The 10,524-nt window shown below is 48.9% G+C and overlaps 4 protein-coding genes across 4 annotated transcripts; 1 reads left to right on the forward strand and 3 right to left on the reverse strand.

The window, feature by feature from the left end:
- Positions 1-881: 881 nt before the first annotated feature.
- On the reverse strand, positions 882-2,088 carry DEU56DRAFT_809589 (uncharacterized protein). The gene is made up of 2 exons (XM_041353482.1): positions 1,278-2,088; positions 882-1,009 (listed from the first exon to the last, which is right to left on the reverse strand). The coding sequence occupies exon 1, from the start codon at positions 2,061-2,063 to the stop codon at positions 1,311-1,313; it is 753 nt and encodes a 250-aa protein (XP_041207480.1). The 5' UTR covers positions 2,064-2,088; the 3' UTR covers positions 882-1,009; positions 1,278-1,310.
- A 577-nt stretch (positions 2,089-2,665) lies between these two features.
- Positions 2,666-3,695, reverse strand: DEU56DRAFT_409820 (uncharacterized protein). Its single transcript, XM_041346088.1, has 4 exons — positions 3,578-3,695; positions 3,188-3,464; positions 3,059-3,128; positions 2,666-3,000 (listed from the first exon to the last, which is right to left on the reverse strand). Exons 2-4 carry the CDS (start codon positions 3,424-3,426, stop codon positions 2,797-2,799), a joined length of 513 nt encoding a protein of 170 aa, XP_041207481.1. The 5' UTR covers positions 3,427-3,464; positions 3,578-3,695; the 3' UTR covers positions 2,666-2,796.
- A 316-nt stretch (positions 3,696-4,011) lies between these two features.
- Positions 4,012-5,850, forward strand: DEU56DRAFT_809594 (uncharacterized protein). The gene is made up of 8 exons (XM_041353483.1): positions 4,012-4,242; positions 4,298-4,403; positions 4,455-4,521; positions 4,573-4,874; positions 4,921-5,063; positions 5,114-5,291; positions 5,344-5,460; positions 5,515-5,850. The coding sequence occupies exons 1-8, from the start codon at positions 4,114-4,116 to the stop codon at positions 5,730-5,732; spliced, it is 1,260 nt and encodes a 419-aa protein (XP_041207482.1). The 5' UTR covers positions 4,012-4,113; the 3' UTR covers positions 5,733-5,850.
- Positions 5,851-5,861: 11 nt separating this feature from the next.
- Positions 5,862-6,900, reverse strand: DEU56DRAFT_409719 (uncharacterized protein). Its single transcript, XM_041346086.1, has 3 exons — positions 6,419-6,900; positions 6,297-6,366; positions 5,862-6,224 (listed from the first exon to the last, which is right to left on the reverse strand). The coding sequence occupies exons 1-3, from the start codon at positions 6,715-6,717 to the stop codon at positions 5,991-5,993; spliced, it is 603 nt and encodes a 200-aa protein (XP_041207483.1). The 5' UTR covers positions 6,718-6,900; the 3' UTR covers positions 5,862-5,990.
- Positions 6,901-10,524: the final 3,624 nt, after the last annotated feature.

Below are 10,524 nucleotides of genomic sequence, written 5' to 3' on the forward strand. Positions count from 1 at the left end.
CACGATATGTAAGCATGTTGAGGGCATCTGACCTGGAAATGACGTGACTTTGAGATCTGGCTTTGGTAGCGACCTGTGGCAACGAGCTAAGGGAATTAAATGAATACCGTATCATAGGATACATGCGGGATTTGGGCATCATCGTGTCCACGTACCATCATAGATCTTTCTCAGATCAGCAGTACCAAGGGCTTGGGCACTCAGTACTTTGTTTGCTACGCCAATAGTTGAAGTTCATAGTGAGTGAAGTATGCGGCATTTCTGGATAGGTCGAACTGCCAAGTCGCTATCTACAAAGTCGATATCGGATTCAGATTTTACTGGTGGGCTCAATATCCACGGTTGTCCTCTACCCTGGCCTTTATCTCATGATGATCCGAGCTGCCCCACAAATGGTCAGTGCTTCCCTTGCACGAGTCTGAGGGAAATAGGTCACGGCAAGAGCCTCAAACAGTGCAGAGTCACGTATCTGAGGTGGCCGGGGATCAATCACTGCACGGCTACAGCCTAGCGCCTATCCTCACTTCGAAGAAGGAACCTTGAACTAAAATCGAAGGTGGATGTGACTCTGGCACTTAGGGTGCTCATGCTGTATGTATATCCGCCGGAAACCCTGAACGCCCAAGACCACGCCATTGAATGCGACATTAATTGCAAAAATATCTAATCTTGTGACGCGGTAATTGCACTTCATAGGCCTGTGAGCAAGATAGGGTACTAAGGAAGTGCCGCAGGCCAGCTAATTTAAACACTTACCACCAGGGTGAACCCGATGCGCGCACGTTCTTGGAGGCTGTGGGACTCATTGTAAATAACGCGTGGCAAAAGCTGTGCAGGATATCGCTCCGCGCAGTTGCAAATTGATTGGCGAATTTCCAAGTTTATATTTGAATTGAGTACGAGTCCGGAGGACGTGGCTTTAGTTTTCGGCAAACGAGGGTCAATGTACCACTGTAGAGGGTGCTCACTATCGGCGGACCATCTGAGTGAACATATACGCCTAGCAGATCTGGCACACTGTAATTAACGAGCAATCAAAGCAGCGGAAATACGGCACCCGTAGAGAAAAATCTTTGCAGAACGGCGTTAATATTCTCCCTCTGCAATAAACGCCGCGGGCTAAAAGTGTTACAATCACAGGAGTGGTGTGCGGTGCAAAGCTGCGAAATGCAATAGATGCAGCATTCAAATAAACGCCAGTAATTTGATATGAAGTCTGATGGAGAAGAACCGACTTCTTGAACAGTAACAGAGTGGATGGAGCAGAGAATACGCACAATTTCTATGTACAGCTCTTGATTCGATCGCGCTTATATTTCCATCTTGACAATAGCTTCTTCTGGTGATTGCGTCTCTCCTACCATTTTTTGATGGCGTATGCTGTCCTTCATGCATTGCCACACCTCCGCTGCGGCTTCCCGTGCTACCTCTTTAGCCCTTACAAGCTCAGCCTCGTCAAAAGATGACCCAGGACGAACGCTGTAAATCGACCAAACATCTTCGCAGGGCGGAGCACTTCCTTTTATCGGCCCTGACAGGGCAAATCCAAACAGGAAAGCAAAACATCCACCTCCCTCAAGCACAGCATCATCGGCTGTATCAACCTCCACGGAAACCACGTTCCCCTTCTTCACTCTACCAACCGACACCGCGCAAACAACTCCACGCATTGCGATTGAGCCGGCGTTAATCAGAGCAAGCGTGCATGCATTGATTTCGGCTGCGAGAAGGGCGTGGCCCGCGGTTGGGTTCGTAAGGGCTTGAACGACGACTTGAATGAGAGTGCGGGGATGTTGTGCGAGAAGACACGAGCGTTCTACGATCTCTCGTATTGCCATTCCACGAGATTTCTCTGCAGTTCCTGGTACTGACGAGAGCGGACGAACGTGCACTTCGACGGTTGCATGAGCAGGGTGCTCAGCAGCTAGGCGGGCTGCAATGGGACCACTGACTGAAGCGAGAGCTGAACAAGAAGGGCGGAAGGAGAATCTGGCTGAGCCGTCAACACCATCAAGGCCTTCTTCGCATGAGATGGTGATTGATCCCAGAGTTGTAGGTGACATGGTCGTAGATGGCGGTAGCTTGTTGTGACCATGTTTTTACAAAGTTACAAAGAAGGGAAACCTAAAAATGGGGTTAGGGTTCCAGATCAAGCTGAATTTGAATTTCTCGACACAGTGGCAGGCGCGCTTAGCCAAAGCGCTCATACAACTCCTCAACCCGGATATTTTCCGTGGCTGGATCGCAGCGTGGAGGGAGTAGAACATATGATTGTCACAACACGACCCTATTATTTTTCCACGTCTTCTCCCGAAAGAACGACAGTTACCTTGACATATTACAAGTATGACTGGAGGAGACTCGGACTCGGTTCGTATTTAGAGTCTAATGTTACTAACGAAATCTTGCAGGGAAGATCATTCAGCTGTGATCGCATGAAATGCAACAGCCTGAGGGTATGAACACGAAAATGTTTGCCACTGGATACCGGCGTCGGAGGGACTGTTGGATATTTGAAATACTTTGAATTGTGTTGCGCTGGCATCTGGTAATATTTAGCGAGAGCTCGCTCCCGGAAGCATGACTGCTGGCGCAAACGCATTGGCTCGTTGGGAAACACGGTAACTCGACGACATGATGGCGATCTTATGAGGTGGACTCGCGATCATCGGTAACATCCTGATCATTGGTTGAGAAACTGAATTATGTGCGATATGTATGAGCAAGTCCTAGTGGAATAAATTGTACTTCTGTCGAGATGTCCTAAACCCTATAACAGCGTCCATGACGTATTGTCTACCCTGCTGGAGATCCTACAAAGACGTCAATAAGCCTGTCCTCTGACATTACTCGTTGCCTCTGGAGTAGATAAGCCACTAGAATATCTTCCCGCAAAGGTTCTGCATCGTATTCCAGTGAAAATGCAGGTTTTCCATTTGACAGTGTGGCATGAAATGAACAGGACGCAATTGGTCTGTCCAAGTCACATTGAGCGTAAACCTGTGGGATGGAGGCAGTGGTGAGAAAAGGATATCTCAAGATGAAGAAGAAAACTCACCTTTTGACGATGGCCTGAAACCATCTTCCACACGTAAGGCCCGTAATCGGTCCCCATGATAAAAGCAGTCCTACACCAGCCAGCCCATGAATTATCTAAAGGTCGCCCTGCAGACAAAGCACGGCTTACGTTCCGTCTGCAAGTTTGGTCTTTCGGAGCCATTTTTGCACGCTGATCGGTGCATTACCATTCCGTTCTGGAAATGAAACGGTATTTGGGAGAATTTCTCGCTGGTGGAAAATGGCAACAATCCGACCAGGAGTACGACGGTCGTTGATCTTTGTCTGTTTCCCATCGCTGGTGATCGTGTACAGTGGCATGCCAGGGTGTGCATAAATTGTAGCATTCTTTAGATTAGTGGTGGTCATGAAGTAGGATGTAGGCGGGGCGGGGTTGACGAGCGTTGCTGCAGAGTCCATAGTGAGAGAAGTATCAATGGCGTCAGTGAATCTGACCGAACAAGAGAAGCGATAGATCAGTGATTTATATATCTCAATTAATTGGTAGTACGTACCTCACACTAGTTCGCTATCATCATGAGAATGGGTGATGAATCGACGACGATCTGGGCACGTATCAACTATCATCCGCCAAGAGCCTGTGAGTCGGACTCTAACATCCATAACAATATCCAGTTTCAGACTCAGTGTCTCACTGGACGGAAACCTGGCTGTCCATCAACTGTCCATCATGATGTAGATAATGACTTCACAAGCAAGGTTTCACAAATTTCTCCGAGGGATTTTGAGCGCAACCACTGGGTTCTGATTTGGAAGGGCAATCCCGGCGCGCGCTAAAGGCCATCCTGATGAAGTTCTATGCCTGGTGCATACGGAGGAACTGACACAGTCAATTTATGCGTACGAAAGATGCACGAGCATGGTATGATGAATTGACGACCTAGGTGGCAAGTTGTTTGAGAATTGAGAGCGTACAAGTCAAACAGTCACTGTATGTAACTCCCAGGACCGTCACGGTGACCCGACTTCTAACGGCGGGGTTCACAGCAAGTTCACAGCTTATCTCATACCAACTTTAGACTACCGTTAGATCATATGTCGACCGTTCGTGCTCTATCTACATGCACAACCCGACATTTTGTTCTCTCCGGGTCAAAATGTCGAGCCCACCGTAGCTTGGCAGGTCGGACCAACCTTCGAGGATTAGCGACCTCCACAGAAGGAGTAGGTCATTGCGAGCTTGCTAGGTCAAACATTGTCCTCACAGACCTTTATTCAGACCCTTAGGAAAACAGGTCTTTACGATTTTCACCTCAACAACGATGCGAAGATGGTCCCATTCGCCGGGTATCAGATGCCTCTTGCCTACGGGAACGTTGGTCAAGGTGCGGTCACAGTCGGCTTTGAGAAGCAACACATTAATGATTTGTTTCTAGGTGCCAGTCACGCTCATGTCCGTACCAAAGCCGGTTTGTTCGATGTGGGGCACATGGTACAATCGAAGTGGGTCACATTCTACTTTCATTACCGCACCGCAAGCTGAAACAAGTTTAGTTTCCGTGGGCGTACTGCTACATCATTTTTGGAATGGTTGACACCTTCGTCGCTAACGACCCTCGCGCCGTATACCTCAACCTTATCCGTTCTCCTGAATGAAACAGGCGGTATCATTGACGACACCGTTATCACGAAACACTCAGAAGACGCCTATTACGTGGTGACGAATGCTGGAAGGCGGGACAGGGATCTCGCATGGTTTAAGGAGAAGCTTGAAGAGTGGAATGCTAGTGACAGGGCAAAAAGTGGAAAGGTGGAGCATGAGATCTTGGAGGATTGGGGACTTATTGCGTTGCAAGGTCAGCATGACGTACCTGGTTTCTCTAACCTCTGACTGTGTTTCAGGTCCTGCAGCTGCGCAGTATCTGCAGAGTTTAACCTCCTTTGATTTACGTGAGCTGACGTTTGGCAAGTCTGCTTTTGTGCCAATTGAGGGTTTCAACCTACACGTTGCTCGGGGAGGCTACACCGGCGAAGACGGGTTTGAGGTGGACACACTTTGACTATTTTTGAGGAACGCTTTCTCACAAAATTCCAGATCTCGATACCACCATCTCAAACGGCAGACGTCACTAAATTGCTCTGCGATGCCCCAGTACAACTTGCGGGTCTGGGTGCTCGGGATTCCTTGCGTCTAGAAGCTGGCATGTGTTTATATGGTAATGACTTGGATGAAGATACCACTCCTGTCGAGGCTGGTTTGACTTGGGTCATCGGTGAAAATTCCTTCGCGTGAGAACGATGTAGTAAAACTAACTGCACGTTCAGGCAAGGAACGTAAAGAGACTGGAGACTTCATTGGAGCGGAAGGGGTACGTAAACATCTGAAAGAGGGCCCTCCGAGACGCCGAGTGGGATTCATAGTGGATGGCGCACCCGCGCGACGTGAGAGATGTTCCTACCGTTTTCGTAAATTTGATGCTAATAACTACTATACAGAGGGCGCCCAAATATACTCATCGCCTCAAAAAGAATTGATTGGCATGGTCACGTCTGGCATTCCTTCCCCCACGCTTGGGAAAAATATTGCAATGGGTTATGTGAAGTCTGGCTTCCACAAGAAAGGTACCGAGGTTGACATCGATGTCCGAAACAAATTGAGAAAGGCCATCGTTACCCCAATGCCTTTCATGAAACCAAACTATTGGAGGGGATGAACAGCGGTGGACATGAATGTGCTTTCGCCTGCTCAACTTAGGCGATCGACGATTATTTTATTTTATTTACACTAAAGATATGGATCAAGTTCTGGCATGCATTTCTTCAAGTTTGCGCGTGCGCTCCCGTATACAATCCTACAGAATGGTACCCCCTTTCAGCTGCGGACAAGTTCACGTTACCCCAAGAAAATCTATAGCTTCCAGACCCAAGCGCTCCGCATCTCAAACCCCTGACGTGGATCCACGCCCAGGAAATCACGATGTATTGACGTGATGTCCCAACACCGTTCTATTTTGCTCGGACTTGCCCCCTCCGACGTCGATGTTCTTTTCAGATATTCTCAATCGTTGTTCGAGAATCAAGAAGGACACGATAACGTCGTCGCGAATGAGTTCCGCTTCTCCCTGCATGATTACTGCGAAGTTTTGGGTTCGCGTTCCTTGTTGGAGGTGCGCGACAGGTTTGGACATGTCACCCTTCCGATATAACTAACAGAACGTAAATCGCGAGAGTAAACGTCAGAAAGTGGCACAAAGGCAATGTATCGCGTGTTGACTTACAGCAAGTCGGTATTCGGCGTCTGACTTCCAAACGTAAGTTCCATGTGTAGTCTCAATGGCGTGGATATGACTGTGGTACACGTCAGCCGCTGGACTGCGCTCACCTATACCAGTTCACGTACTGTCCATTTTCAAGCTTGCTTTTCTGCAGCCATTTACTGAGGTGTATTGAAGAGCCGCCATTTCTATCGGGAAATGTGATGGTGTCTGGCAGGATATCTCTCCTGTCGATCCGAGCCAAAAGGCGATTGCCACGAGGGTCAAAGATATCAGTGCGCTTGTCCGACTTTGCGTCGGTGACCACTGAATACAGCGGAGAAGCCGGTTGATTATTGAATATTTTTGTGTTTTTCATATTCTCTAGGCTGAAATTATATGATTTAGGCGGGGCAGGATTTTCTGGCGTTGTTGTTGACTGCATGGTGCGAAAGATATGCGAAGGATATGAGAAGGTAGGGTGTGCGTTGTAGATGGCTCATATCTTTGATGGGCGACAATTTATAGAATACAGCAAGTTATTGAGGCTGTGCAATGTAAGACACTCGAACGTCATGTATCAGCCGTGTGTAGTACAGCCTTCTTGATACAGGTTAAATGTTCCTGAACGTGAAAGGACAATAGCCGCGCCTCCAGATCTCGTGTGCACAGGTGAGACCGGTCAGAAGTACAGCCGTGACCGTGCTTAGCACCCGCTGAGAGGCAAAAGACCCGTATAACGAATTGCATTGTCTTCTAGAAATGGATCTTGCCATCGGCCAAGCACAGGTACTGTAAGGGAGGGTGGAAAGCCTTCACGTAGCTCACAGTTGTTAGTTATAGCCTCGTTTCTTGCGTCACCACATGCACACGTACTATGTCACACTGTGTGTGGCCCATGCATGCACACACATTTCGCTTTCACGATGGGTACTTGCAACTTGTTGCTGTGCCGGGCCCCGGCTTTTTTCTTGGCCTCGGTACTTGCTGCGGTGGGTGTAGGCTCGCCTGGGAGCTTGTGGGCCCAAGACTGCGCTTGACATAAAGCCTAAGAGTAAGGGAGGAGCCGCTTCAAGTTAATGTTGATGAGGCTGACTCCAAGTTTGTCATTACATTAGTAATATTTGGAGTCTAATTTAAGGTCGCGTCGGGGTTCGTTCCACCCGGTCCATGCATCCTGACTCCGTGCACTGTGATATCGACGCAGCCCCGATCTTGTTCACATCTTGAAACTTCGTAGCTTGAAGCACTGCTGTATACAACGGCGTATGCAAATGTAACTCGCAAGCACCTTTAACACTCGAGATCACCGTGACTCTTGTCCTCTAGCAGTTCAACTTTCAGTGCTGACGCGTTCTTTGCCATCTGTTTAAACGACGCGACCCTTTGGTTCGATTATCCGGGCTTCCTCACTCACCGGGTTCCAGATGTAGTGATCCTCGCCCGATACCAATATGAAGTACGCGCCGGCATCGGAGCTCGATATCGCCTACTTTCATACCAGTGCAATGAGTGAGCATATTTTCACATGCGTCAAGACAGGAGATTTTTTCAGTCAATCACGATTGACAAGGGCCTCAATAGACGGGGCTTGAAGCGAGTCGATCGGATGGAGAACAGCGAAAAGGAAGGAGGCTACACCTTTTCGACATCATACAGTTCTACCAGCCGGCTAACTACCGGTTCGCTTCTTGAACTCCCTAGGTGACAGAGACTGAGTTCAAGTCCGAATCAGACAGCCGGTCGAGACGTCTTGGTTGTAAACTATGCGAAGGCCGCATGGCCACACCTTGGCACCTGCAGCACTCTGGGAAAATTATATGGCGGGAAATCGCCGCGAGATCGGCATAGCGTGTTAAAACTACATAGACTGCAAGAAATGATATTGGGAGGGTGCGTATGCGCGATGGGGTGAGAGAACGATCCAGTCCAAGGATATGTACATACTTGCTATCGGTACCCGAGGATTGAATATCATAATTCACGCCCTGCTGCTTCACATACTTGCCACACGTCAGGACCTAGGCTACGCTTGGGAAGCACGGCTATTGCTTTAAAAATGGGCTGGAATGAGTCATGGCAATTGCTGAAAGAGATGTGTTCGATGGTGGGTGGAAGATCAAATATTAACGGCACATGTGCGGGTGTAAACATGGGTGTCAGTTCTTCAAATGCAGGACATATATGGAGCAGAGCAGCAGAATGGAAGCTGTAGCGGAGCAGACGGAGGGAATGAAGCCGCGGGCAGCATGATGAAGGGTAAGAATATCTTGCTCCGTGGTCTCTGCTGTCCCTAGAAAATCTGGCCTCGGCCACAATGACAACGCGAGGTCATACAATCAGACTTTGCATCACATTTGTTGCTTCCACTCTGAATGGGTTGGGTTATGTTAAGCACACAGAGGTTTGCGGTAGTACTGCGGTTGTCCATGGACGAGCGGAGGAACCTGTACTTGTCCTAAGCTTTCATTCTCTTCGAGTATAATGTTTCACTCGCAACGGTTAGCATTATCGAGTGCGATGCATTGCATGAGTCTAACAACAAGGAAACAAGCTTGATGGAGCAGCAAAAGATATAAAGACAGCAACAAAGATAAAAAAAAATTGGCCACATACTGCAGTATTAATGCCCATTAGCATGTGGGGGAGATGCGCAACAGAGGAAAAGTATGAGACGACCCCACCACGGGATAGGTGGTGACTGCGCAGCTGCTGCACCAGATGTGGTAGCATGAGTACCTGGAGCAGGAGGTGTCGCAGAGGTCGAGGCCGTGGCAGGCTGAGTTTGTGATGATGACGCCTGGGTTTGGCCTTGCTGCCGCGGCCGCGGGCGTGGAGCAACAACCAATGGCTGCAGATCAATCATTCAACAACGGCGATGGGAAACACACGCGAAAAAATACGTACCTTTCTGTCTTGTACTGTAGGAACATCGACGATACGAGGGCCACGATGAGAGAAGATGGACGGTCTTGAGCGATGCTGGAGTTCGGTTGCTCCATCGGTCTTGGAGTGAGAGTGACGAAATAGCGATGAAAAGCCGCTGAATAGCGCACGCGGATTCGAAGAAGAGGAATGGTGATGGGAACCATGTGCTGCGGAGGACTGAGAGCACAAAGATGAGAATGAGAACTGGTCAACAAAAGCAGATGACTCACCTGGGCGCTATCAAAAAATCCTGGCGGTATTCGGCGGGCATGAACAGCTGGACGTCGCGTAGCATCTCTCTAGAATATCTTTAAAATGGTTAAAAAGCTTTGAGAAACTCGTCACATACGGTCGTTAACGATTTTTGAGCTGGGACCTGCAAGTGGGAGATCAGTATAGTTTTACCTAAGAACCATGGGATTTACATGAGAAATAGGCAGGAGGAGGTCTTCAAGGTCAGCTTCTTTGAGGATGGCGTGAATGTCCCATGTGTACAGATTTCCGTTTTCGCAACCAGTAACTAGCACTTTTCCATCAGCAGAAAGGGCTGCGGAGTGCAATTCATATTCATGTTGGAGGGGTTGTCCGATGGGGAGATTCGTGTCGAGATTCCATAGACGCGCTGTTTTATCCCATGACACACTTGCAAGGAGGCGGTTGTTTGAAGACAAGGAGAAGGCGTAGACCCTGTATGTGTGACCCTCAAGAATGGCAATCTGCTGCCAAGTGGCTGTGTCGAATATCCTAATCGGGTTAAATGAACCGGAGATAAGCTTCTTTCCGTCCGACGTCCAGGCCAAGCTGAAAACTCCGATATCGTGTTTGAGTGTGGTGGTCAGTTTGCCCGTCTTCGCATTCCGGATTTTGACTGCGTTCTCGTTGTTTCCGCCCGTTGCAATGTATTCGTTATCAGGGGAGAGCATCACTGCCCTCGCCCACTCGTGTCCGGTTTTGATTTCCAGGACAGTTTTGCCGCTCTTGACATCCCAGACTCGTGCCGTCCCATCCCAGGATCCACTCGCTACTCGCCTACCATCTGCACTCCAGCACAATGCACACACGCGATCGGTGTGTCCCGTCCATTTGGAGATCACCTTCCTCGTCTCGACATCCCACAAGCTCACTGTCCCGTTATCGCTTCCACTTGCAACTGTCTTGTGGTTTGGAGACAATGCCATGGACCGAATTCCTGATTCATCCTCTTTCCAGTCCTCACCTATCTGTGCGCCGTTCTCTAGGTCCCAAAGTCGGAGTGAGCTGTCCAATGAACATGTGATTATGCGTCCGCTGGGCAGATGGACAACACCTGTTACCCAATGGGTAT

The sequence above is a fragment of the Suillus clintonianus genome, assembly GCF_016758775.1.
Source record: "Suillus clintonianus strain FC179 chromosome Unknown DEU56scaffold_45, whole genome shotgun sequence".
In the NCBI taxonomy this organism is placed as follows: domain Eukaryota; kingdom Fungi; phylum Basidiomycota; class Agaricomycetes; order Boletales; family Suillaceae; genus Suillus; species Suillus clintonianus.

Excerpts from the sequence above, each read along its gene's own strand:
- DEU56DRAFT_809589 (XM_041353482.1), bottom strand. The coding sequence starts at position 2,063 with ATGTCACCTACAACTCTGGGATCAATCACCATCTCATGCGAAGAAGGC.
- DEU56DRAFT_409820 (XM_041346088.1), bottom strand. The coding sequence starts at position 3,426 with ATGACCACCACTAATCTAAAGAATGCTACAATTTATGCACACCCTGGC. Across the intron at positions 3,129-3,187 it reads ACCAAACTTGCAGACGGAAC|GACTGCTTTTATCATGGGGA; the intron begins GTAAGCCGTGCT and ends TGGCTGGTGTAG. Across the intron at positions 3,001-3,058 it reads TTTCAGGCCATCGTCAAAAG|GTTTACGCTCAATGTGACTT; the intron begins GTGAGTTTTCTT and ends TCCATCCCACAG.
- DEU56DRAFT_809594 (XM_041353483.1), top strand. The coding sequence starts at position 4,114 with ATGTCGACCGTTCGTGCTCTATCTACATGCACAACCCGACATTTTGTT. Across the intron at positions 4,243-4,297 it reads TAGCGACCTCCACAGAAGGA|ACCCTTAGGAAAACAGGTCT; the intron begins GTAGGTCATTGC and ends ACCTTTATTCAG. Across the intron at positions 4,404-4,454 it reads CTACGGGAACGTTGGTCAAG|GTGCCAGTCACGCTCATGTC; the intron begins GTGCGGTCACAG and ends ATTTGTTTCTAG.
- DEU56DRAFT_409719 (XM_041346086.1), bottom strand. The coding sequence starts at position 6,717 with ATGCAGTCAACAACAACGCCAGAAAATCCTGCCCCGCCTAAATCATAT. Across the intron at positions 6,367-6,418 it reads AGCAAGCTTGAAAATGGACA|TCATATCCACGCCATTGAGA; the intron begins GTACGTGAACTG and ends CGTGTACCACAG. Across the intron at positions 6,225-6,296 it reads ACGCCGAATACCGACTTGCT|TTATATCGGAAGGGTGACAT; the intron begins GTAAGTCAACAC and ends ACGTTCTGTTAG.